The 11,392-nt window shown below is 38.6% G+C and overlaps 1 protein-coding gene across 1 annotated transcript; it reads left to right on the top strand.

Annotated features, from left to right (window-relative positions):
* Window positions 1-669: 669 nt before the first annotated feature.
* LOC149005357 (uncharacterized) lies at window positions 670-2,555 on the top strand. The gene is made up of 4 exons (XM_089135873.1): window positions 670-803; window positions 1,032-1,446; window positions 1,504-1,770; window positions 2,415-2,555. Exons 1-4 carry the CDS (start codon window positions 670-672, stop codon window positions 2,553-2,555), a joined length of 957 nt encoding a protein of 318 aa, XP_088991999.1.
* The last annotated feature ends 8,837 nt before the right edge of the window (window positions 2,556-11,392 follow it).

The raw sequence follows: 11,392 nt of genomic DNA, 5'->3' as shown, positions 1-11,392 counted from the left end.
TGTCCTTGAGTCAGCTTGATACTAGGGGTTTTCATTATACCTCTAGGGATGGTTCTCTTAAGGTTATGAGGGGTAGTAGTGTAATTCTAACTGCTGATTTGAAGAATGGTTAATACTTCTTGAATGGAAGTGTGGTTTTAGGGGCTGATCGGCTCTAGTGGGGTCTTAGTGAGGTGGAGCTATGGCATAGGAGATTGGGTCATATAAGTAGTAAGGGGCTTGGACACTTGTATAAAAGTGGCCAGATAAATCTTAAGAAATTTAGCCCTTTGACTTTTTGTGATGTGTGTGCCAGGGTAAGCTCCATAAGACTAAATTCCCTCATTCTTTATATAAGACCTCTCATGTGCTTGAATATATACATTCTGATTTGTGGGGAAGTCCAAATGTATCCTTATTTCTTTCTGATGCTCAATATTTCTTGTCTATTATTGATGATTACTCTAGAAAGACATGACTGTATTTTCTTAGGGATAAATCAACTATCTTTGATAAGTTTTTAGATTGGAAAGTTTTGGTTGAGAATCAAGGAACTTAGAACTGATAATGGTCTTGAATTTGTGAATGAAAAGTTTCTGATTTTTTGTAAGGAACATGGTATTACTAGACATAGAACATGCACCTATACTCCTCAAGAGAATGGAGTGTGAGAGGATGAATAGGACAATCATGGATAGAGTTAGATGCATATTGATTGAATCTGGCCTAAGTAAGAAATTCTGGGCTAAAGCTGCTAGTACAGCTTGTTATGTCATTAACAAATCTCCTTGTTCCTCTATTGATTTTGAAACACCTGATTTTAGGTGGAGTAAAGTGCATACTGATTACAATTTGATGAAACCTTTTGGTTGTGTTTGTTTTATTCATCAAAACAAGGGTAAACTTGAGCCTAGGGGTAGGAAGTGTATCTTCCTAGGGTATCCTTTAGGTGTTAAAGGATATAGGCTTTGGTGTTTACAAGATAAGAAAATTGTAATTAGTAGAGATGTTAAATTCAATGAACTTGAATTTCTGAAAATTGATTCATCTAGTGTTAGACCTAACTCCAATGATCTATACAAGACTATATTTGAGGTGGAGTTAGAGGATAAGTCTGAAACTGAGATTGATGAATCTGATCTTAAGGTTGAGGATGCTGATCTAGAAGTTGGTAGTGATTCTTTTGATGTTAAAGAAGAGCTTAAAGATGAGGATCCTTTAGATGGTTATTTATTGGCTAGAGATAGGTCTAAAAGAGATATTAAAAGGCCTTCTAGATATGTTAATATGTGTGAATCTAATGGTGGTCCAAATCTGATTTCTTATGCTTTAAATGTAGCTGACCAGCTTGAGGGATGTGAGCCTAGAACCTATAAAGAGTCTCTTGGATGTGGGGACAGTAAGCTTTGGCTTGTTGCCATGAAAGATGAGATGAAATCTATAATGAAAAATCAGACTTGGACTCTTGTAGATAGACCCAAAGGAAAGAAACTAATTGGTTGTAAGTGGGTTTATAAATTTAAGGCTGGTATTCCTGGTGTTGAACAACCTAGGTATAAGTCAAGATTAGTAGCTAAGGGGTATTCTCAAGTTGAGGGAATTTATTATAATGAAGTGTTTTCACCTGTTGTGAAACATACTTCTATTAGAGTTCTTCTTGCCCTGGCTACTCTCTTTGATATTGAACTTGAACAATTAGATCTGAAAACTGCATTCTTGAATGGTAAATTAGATGAGCATATCTATATGGTTCAACCTAAGGGCTTTGTTGTGAAGGGGAGTGAGACTAAGGTATATTTATTGTTAAGGTCATTGTATGGCTTGAAACAATCTGCTAGGCAATGGTATAAAAGATTTGATGAATTCATGCTTAAGAATGGTTACAAGAGAAGCTCCTATGATAGTTGTATTTATTATTATGAGTTTAGCACTAATTCTTTCATTTATCTTTTACTTTATGTTGATGACATGCTTATTGCATCAAAGGATAAATCTCAGATTTGTAAGCTTAAGTCTATGTTGAAATCTGAGTTTGAAATGAAAGATTTAGGGGCTGCTAAAAGGATTCTTGGCATTGATATTCATAAAGATAGGCCTAATGGTGTTTTGACCTTGTCTCAGGTTGGATGTATTCATAAACTTGTTAACAAGTTTGGACATGATAATATTAGGACTGTTAATACTCCTCTTGGTACTCATTTCAAGCTTAGAATAGATTCTAATCTGCGTAGAACGATAGACCATATCAAGAATGTGTTGGTAGCCTCATGTATTCTATGGTTTGTTGTAGACCTAATATAGCATACTCGTTGGTCTTGTTTGTAGATACATGAGTAGGCCAGTGATTCACATGGGATGCAGTTATGTGGTTGTTGAGATATCTGAAAAATTCTTCATCTTATAAAATTGTTCATGATAATTCTTATGTTGATAAGCTAGATATTGTTGGATATTGTGACTCAGATTTTGCCTCTGATTTAGATAAGAGAAGATCCATTACTGGATACTTGTTTACTCTTGGTGGGAATCTAGTGAGTTGGAAGTCCACACTCAACATGTGGGGCACCAACCATTGAGGCTGAGTACATGCCTGCCGAGCGAAGGAATGCAGTGGCTAAGGGGCCTAGGGAGCTGGTTCATGACTTGCATTCTCGTTAGTGATCAGATTGCTGTGTCTGCTAGGAACAGTGTGTCATGAAAGAACAAAGCATGTTGATGTAAAGTGCATTTCATTAGAGATATAATTGCTAAGGGTTTAATTGATATATGTAAGATAGATACTTTTATTAACCCCGAGATGTTATGACTAAAGTGACGTCATAAGTTAAGCTGCAAACTTGTGAAGTTATTATCCTATAGTTGCTTTACATTCTTTGTGTTTATTTGATGGGTGTGTTTCTCCAAGTTTATGCATGGCAAAATAGCAAGCAAGGTGGAGAATGTGAAGGGGGGTATTTTGACCTTTACTGTGGACAGGCGCTTATTGATTTGTTTTAGGGGCAGGGTTGTCTTCCTAATCTATGTAACTCATTTGGGGGTTAGGGCTGCAACCTCATCGATCAAATGGAGCCTCATCCCCCTCTAGCCCCTCACTCGCTAGCATCTGCCCGGTCTTGAGGGTTTGCTCGGTTAGCCCAGATTCTCTTCAAGATTGATGCTCACTGTTGGATAAAGCTCAACTATGATGTGCTGAAGGCGGACAGAGGTGTTCTTGGCGCGAGGAAGGAGAAAAGCCGGTCGACTATCGGTCGGTGTAGTCATTCCAAGTCTTGTATATTCTCTTTGGTCCATGTATAGAGTCTTCTTGTCTTGATTAGGGCTGTAACTTTGATTTGGCTATTTGAAGATTGCATGAGCTTGGTGAGAGCTCATCTCATCCTTGGATGTAGGTCTCTGACCGAACCAAGTAAATACCTGTGTTATGTGTTTGATTGCTGCTTTCTCCTCCATTCTTGTTGGTAATCCACTGCGTTAGATTAGGTTTACTTAACAGAAAGGTCTCCCACAATTGACACAAACTGAAAATTACATTTAGAAAAGGTCTCCTCTTGAGGTGTTTGATGTCCTGAATAATATTGTGCATCTCTAGGGACTTCTCAGCCCAATTTGATACCCTTGTCATGGATTCTGAACTACCAAATTTCTCTCTTTTTTCTCCTTTTTCTTCATAGTGTTCAGAGGGCTGTTTGATCTCAAACTTTTCAATCTCGGTAATGACTTTATGTTCTTAGAGGGTGAATTTTTTTTTTTCCAAAGAAGGAGACTTTAGGTGAACCAAGGTATTGGAGTATGGAGCAAGAGGGGTCTAGATGCAAGATGTCCAAGGTGCAAGTGCACTACTTTGTTGGAATTTTAAATTGATTTTGAAAGTGTGAGATTCAAAATATATTATGTGTTTTACCAAGAAGAGTTAGAGGGTGATGTTATTAAATAATATTCCCTAATCGACTCCTAAATAGTAAATAGGTGCCTTTCAGAAGGCAAGTTTGAATAGCTAACAAATAAGCCTTAAGGGAAAAAACATGATTTGAGATAACCTTTTGTAGATGTCTCTTCCTCTTCTATATAAAGAGAAGAGTTGGTTCCTAATTTTGTCTTTAATTCAAAATTTTTAAATTGATTTAGTTTCTTGGTTTTTCTATTGAAAGTGTTTTGTCGACAAGTTTGTGAGTACTCTTTTAGATGTTCTTTGCAAGTAGTTGTCGTAGGAGTGCATGCCACTAGGACTAGGGAATTGTTTTATCTTAGAGTTGAAGACACCATGGTCAACTCGGTCTACACAAAAAGCGGTGTTCAAATACCTTAAGGATAATAAGTTTCCATACCACTCAACTCATATACGTGTTTATATCGAAAATAGTTTACAATTTATATCGCAAAATAGTTAACAACTTTTACAAGGATATTATACTTGGTGTGGGCACTCGGATTTGAAGTGACCCGATTTCCTACACTCAAAGCAAATGACATTTTGATTGTTAGTAGATGAGACTCTTTCTTTTGAGAGATTTTTACCTTTTAATTCCTTGAATTCTTGTCCCTTGTGTGGGTATCTTCCTTTTTTACCATTGAGAAATTTCTTGAATTTCCTTGTGATAAGTGTGTTATATCACTATCAGAGTCGCTTTCTTCTTTTTCACTTTCATCATCCTTCTTGGTGGAGCTTTTAAAGGCAATTGATTTTTTGTTCCCAGCTCTTTGAGTGACTTTCTTGAAATCTTTTGTCTTCCTCAAGCTCTGCCTAATGTGCAAGTAAGGATCCCATGAGCTCATCAAGTGTAATATTCTCTAAGTTTCCCACTCCTTGTATGGCGGTATTCTTGGGTCTCCATGAGGGTGGAAGAACTCTTAGGATTCTCATTGTCACATTCTCATTTGTAAAATCCTTACTAAGGCTATACAACTTATTAACAATGTTACTTAATCTAGTAAATAAAGAAATTGTATTTTCATCATCTAACATCTTCAAGTTTTCATATTGAAGCATATAGACATCCAAATTCATCTTTTTTATTTGGTTTGTCCCTTCATAAATAACAACCAATTTGTTATAGATTTCCTTGGCATTTTTGCAAGTATCATATCTATTATATACTTTTTCACCTAAGGCACATTATAAAAACATTTTGGCCTTTTGGTTTGCTTGGACTTTGGCCTTATCGATTCCATCTCATTCGGTCTTGGGTTTGGGTATTTTATTATTATTTTTATCAAACTTGGTAATTTTCATTTGGTCTACATGTAATTATATTCAAACATCAATATCAATGGCACATACAAAGTCTTCAAATCTTGTTTTCCAATATGTAAACCATTATCCATCAAAGTATGAAGGCCTGGAGGTGTTAAGTCCTTCAAGTCTTGAGGAGAATTGGTTGAATGATAATACCGTGATCTTTTACTCTTTTAGAGATTGACTTCAATCTTAATTTAAGCTCCTGCTCTGATAACAATTGTTAAAGCAACCTAGAGGGGAGTGAATAGGATACAACTCGTATGTTTGCCTAATTTTTCGGTTTAATTGCAAATACAAGACAAATTGTAAATTTCAATAAGATTAAGGTAATGCAATCAACCACAAGACAACAAGTTTATAGTGGTTCGACTTTACAAGTCTACATCCACTCCTCTCTTGGCCTTAAAAAAGTATTCCATTAGTGATTCTCTTTCAATACAATGGGTAGAAATCTAACCCTTATAATCTATGTTCAATAGGCCAAGACCACCCTTTACAATCTTTATTCTAAATATACTACCAAGTCTAATCAACCTATACTAGAATTGAACAGCAACACATTGTAGGAAATGGAGGATATTACCTAATAAAGGGGTGTAACATTTTACCCCTTGTGTGAGTGTGATGCAATGATGATGAGTGCTCAAGTGAGGAATGAATGCACCACTAATGAAGTATCAATGGCTTTCAATCACTTAAACATTTACTCCAATGAGCTATTGAGCTTGCTTAAACAACTTTGGAATGTTCTTCAAAGTTGAGTGAAGTTGGAAGGCATGTAATCAATGTTTCTTACACAAATTGAGAGCTTAAGAGTTGTAAGGTTGTAATAACTCAATAGGCAAGGTTGAAGCTCTCAAATGGGGGTGGTTGGGCTTATAAAGATGGCATTCAATTGCTTGGCCCAACCTCCCAATGGATAGAATTTTCTCTCAGTTTTCAATCCAAATGGACGTCCATCTGAATCAGCCGAAGATCCGTCTAAAAAAATAACTTTTAAAAATAGCCGTTGAGCTTAAGTCAAAACTAGACGACAAACTTTCAAAGCTTCATTGTCACTCAGGTCCTAAGCAAAGATAATGAAAAGGCAGGTATCCTTGCCAAGTTGGCATCCACAGGATATGAAGACATCTCGAGGATGCGGTTTACATAGAAACCATGCATGAATCAAGTATAGATGAACAAATAGGGTACCGGCTAGGTGGATGTGACAAAAACAAACCTTCAAAGCTTCACTGTCACTCAAATCCTAAGCAAAGATAATGAAAAGGTAGATATCCTTGCCAAGCTGGCATCCACAGGATATGAAGACATCTCGAGGCTGCGGTTTACGTAGAAACCATGCATGAACCAAGTATAAATGAACTAGAATTGATGGACATTGATGAAGAGGGACCATCATGGACAGTTCCATAACCTACCTCAAAGATAACCAACTCCCTGAGGACAAGGACGAGGCTAGAACAATTAAGCGAAGTGCAGCAAAGGGACACAAGGAAACAGGCAAAACACAAACACAAGGAGACCGGGAGGAAGGACCAAAAACAAAAGGAGGGCGAACAGCAACACGCCAAGAACACAAACCAAAGCGAAAAGGGCAGGAGCAGAGGGAGAGGGAAGGCCAACAAAAGAAGAGAAAAGAACAAAAGACAGCGAGAAACAAACCAAAAAAGAGAGAGCAAAGGAAAAGAACCGCAACCCAAAACCACGGACAAAAGAGAAAGAGAAAAAAACGAAGAAAAGAGGAAAAACCGGAAGCCGCCAGCGACAAACCACGAAGGCACCGAGCCGACGGCGAGGAGGAGAGCCGACACAAACCCAAACCAAGGGGAAAGAGACAAGGGGGAACACGCAAACCAAGGAGGAAGAAACCGAGACAAAAGGGCAACAGAAACCAAAAAGGAGAAACACAAAGGAGAACAGCAGAGAGAGAAAAGAAGAGGAAGGAGAAAAAGACAAGAGGAAGAAGAACAAGCAACAAGCAACAAGAGCGGGAGCAACAGAACAGACAGAGGGAGGGGGAGAGAAGGCAAGCAGAGAAAAACCCCCCCACCGCACACCCAAAAAGGAAAAAACCCGGAGACAGAGCAAGGAAGAGACGAACCGAACACCGACCAAAACCAAGCGGGGGAAAGAAGAGAACAAAAACAACAGAGGGGAAAGAACAACAGAACCGGCGGCCAACACGACACAACACCACAAGAACGCCGGGGGGGGGGCGACTGTTTATCGTTGTGCACCTTATTGCTGTTGTGTTTATTATTTCGAATTTGATAGCAATGTCGTTTAGTTAGTTAATTAGTTACAATTTTAGTCAAGTTGGTTCGGCCCCGGGGGTCCAAACAAAGTTCACCATGGTAGAAGGAATAATGTACAGAAGATCAGTAAAGGGACCTCTATCAAAGTGTGTGGGCCCTATAGAAGCCAAGTATGCATTGGCGTAGGTGCCTGAGGGAATATGCAGATGTTACATGGGGAGCCGAGCTTTAGCCTACAAAATATTAAGACAAGGGATTTACTAGCCAACGATGTGAAGGATGCAAGGGACTATGTGCAGAGTTGTGAGCAAAGCCAACTACGTTCCCCAATCCAAAGAGCACACAATATCCCCTTGACTCCCCTTTTAAGTACCATCCCCCTTGCCAAATGGGGAATGGACATTTTGGGCCCTTTTCCCCCCAGCATCTAGTGGTAAAAAATTCTTGATTGTGGCTATAGATTACTTCACCAAGTGGGTAGAAGTAGAATCAGTAGCATCTATAACAAAAAAGCAAAAGGAGAAGTTCACATTAGCGAAAGTCATATACAAGTTTGAACTTTCCAAAATCCTCCTAAAACAATGGCAAACAATTCAACAATCTAGCCTTCGAAACTTTCTGTAAGAACTACCATATTTTCAAACAACAACTCTTGCGTATCCATGATATAATGGTCAAGTTGAAGTCACCTATAGGACCCTACTTGATGGAATTAAGTGGCGCCAGGAAGAATGTAGTCGACAATAGGTTGACAATTTATCACACATTCGTGGCCATATAGAAGAATTGTGAGAACCCCAACTAAGAGGAAACACATTTCAAGTGTCTTACAGTACTAATGCACTACTAGTCAACATACTATGATGCTGAAGCCAATAACAAGGGTCTTAGAGCTAATTTGAAATTCCAAGATGAGGTCCGAGAAGAAACACTTTACAAAAATATAGCCTACAAAAAAAAAATGCAAAGTACTACAACTCAAGAGTATGCAAGCCAACATCTCAAATCCTGGAGGCAAAAACAAGCTATCCCCGAAATGGGACCTTACCTTGTTGTTTGAGAACTCCACCAGGCAAATACAAGCTAATGGATCAGGAGACAAATTGAGAGCTAAATCCATGCGTGGAATTATGTACATTTAAAGAAATTCTATCAATGAAGTTATATTCAGTTACTTGTCAAAATTTATGTTGAACTAAAATCCGTTAAGTCAATAGTTGATTCCACCGTTAAGTCAATAGTTGATTCCAAATTGTTCCCGAGTACGCTTACTTGGTGAATTTTTTTAAAAAGATCAATACCTTCCAAGTGAAGGTACATGCTCAGGGGGGGGCCAGCGGAGTAATATTAAGGATGATGAATTATGGCACCTTCACTTGTAACAGTGCAAAAAAGAGGAAGGGTACAAAATTGAAGACAAGTTGTATTCAGATCTAAAGTTTCACAAAACACAAAGAAAGAAAGAAAGGAAGGGGGGGGGAAGCTTTGACATTGGACAAGTACAGTTATGGGAATGAAAATCAAGAAGTTGCAACATCCGAAGGCATAGGAGGGGAATTCTCTTGTTTTAGAAGTGTTGCAACAGAATCTTGATTAGTAGGAGAAAGAGCCAACTTCTTAGAGGCATGTCTATGGCTTCACCTACAGTTTCCTCTGAAATGTTCCCCTCAGTTGTAACATCTTCAATCAATGGAGTAGATGGAGGTATTTCTTCAAGAAATGGTGTAGACAACAGAATCCCCTCAGAAACCAAAGTTGCCGAAGGGGCTTTGATCAGGGACAATAGTTGGTAGAGCCATCCATTCGGGAATTGGTAGATTAAGCCTAACTTAGGTATTTACGTCAATTTGCTTAGGGTGAAATTTGCAGATTTTGGCTTCTAAAGATGTTGTAATCACTGCCTCCATGCCAAGTCCATTCCTTGATCAAATACCAGCAAGGTAGCCTTGATGCATTCTTGTTTATACTCTTTAGATATCCTAAAGTTTGCCAACACCCTTTCCTCAATGTTCATTGTCTTCTCTTTATGTCACATCCTGCCAAATCCACTCAGCCTATACCCTATCTGGATTACCCGGGGGGAGTGATCCACAACCCAAAAGATCAAGTTTAGGAACGATAATATCCATTTAGCACAATAACATAATCAAAAGCAAGAACAAATCATTGTATTCCAATAAATTAATAATAAAAGTCAAGAAAGGATCTCATAAGGATCACAAAAGAATATCAGAGTGCGGAATAACATGATACCAAATCAAAAGACAAGTGTAGAGTATAGTGGAAATGTACTCCATAACATATGCGGAAGGTAGATCGAAATCTAAGGCAAAGCCCTAAGCTAATGCAAGTAAAATAAAAGTCTAGAAGAAATAAGAGAAATCTAATCCACATCTTCAGTCGGCTCTTCTTCTTCTTCAGTCTTCATCTTCTTCACCTTTAGGTTATGCTCTTGAAGTTTCAGATCAGCATCTAGTGCACGATCCCATCGGTGAATAAGACGATGCCGGCTGCCGTCAATAGGAGCCATCAACGCAGTCCAAATCTGAGTGTTGGCTGCCTCGCTATCCATTACCTTGTCCAAGGACTTCAGGAGTTGTACCATGTATGGAAAGGTCCTCCGTACCATGGCACGGGTTCTCTTTCGGACATGCAATGTCATCTAAAACAAGTCCCCCGAAGGGTAAGCTCAAAAGAACTTAGCAAGTAATCCAAACACAATAAGCATCTTCACATGCATTCACAAACGAACATATATGCAATGATATGAAACAATAAATGCAATATGCTTCTAACTCTATGTATGTATGCTGGTCTCTATTGAAAGACATGCTTTAAGTCATAGCACCATACTTCTTTAGGAAGGTCTCATCACACAACGTCGTTTGGTAGTGGGTCATTCATCCCTCAGAACAATCCATGGCTGGGGTATGAGTCACCGCTCTCTCACATCACCATTGGTCTAAGTACTGGCGCATGTCAAGGTAAAACCTAGCCCAATGCTAGTCATCTACTTAGTCATATCAACTCAGATCCAGATACATCCATTCCTTGACCCTGGTGATCCTTTCCGGTATCCTTCACACTAAAGTCAGCATAGTCCCTGACTACGGACTCATCAACCCTACTAGTCATCCACAAATAATAGACGAGAAGCTCTCATGTCCTCTCATGGGTTGGTTACCGGTCTTGAGCACCCATGAGCCCAAGTCTACTATTTGCAACCCTACCAATAAATGGCCCCCACAATGTGATTCATGTCCTCTCACGGATTGGTTACCGGTCTTGAGCGCCCATGAATCCCCATTGCTACCACAGGTTGTTTGGTCTCAATTCTCTTCCGAATCGGGTCTGATATAATAGGAGATTCCTAGCCAAACACTTTTAGACCAATCATAGGTATGTTAACCATTAGTCGGGAAAGAGTCAAGGGGCATCATAGGAAAGCGTCCAATACCACTTCCACTAATGTTCCAAGATAGAAACACCAATAGGGCATTCCCCATTCCATAACCACAACATAGGCATTCACATCACATCATGATTCCATACAAATCACCTTCACATTCATATTCACATCATAGTCCAAATCACATTCACAATACTATATCATCAATTCCAATATGTAAATAACAATATGAATACACTACTGTAGTTGCAGAAGTATCATAATGTAAAGAAAATAAAACATTAGTAGCTAGGTCAATCATTCATGTCATATTACTATAAAACATGTAAATAGGCATATTGTGAGTTGGAATACTCACTTCGTAATTTGAACTTATAATCTTCAAGTAAGAGATCAGAGAACATATCCAAAATCACCTAAATAAACTTGACAAAACATGTATAGGTCATAAGAAGTAAATCCAAGAGATAGGAGTCGAAACATAGCAAAATTGGAGTTGCTGACTGCCTT

Source organism: Hakea prostrata, chromosome 9, assembly GCF_041222555.1.
Source record: "Hakea prostrata isolate BN-2017 chromosome 9, UWA_Hpros_2, whole genome shotgun sequence".
Classification (NCBI taxonomy): Eukaryota; Viridiplantae; Streptophyta; class Magnoliopsida; order Proteales; family Proteaceae; genus Hakea; species Hakea prostrata.
Note: the sequence above shows the minus strand (reverse complement) of the source record. Positions and strands in the feature narration are given on the sequence as shown.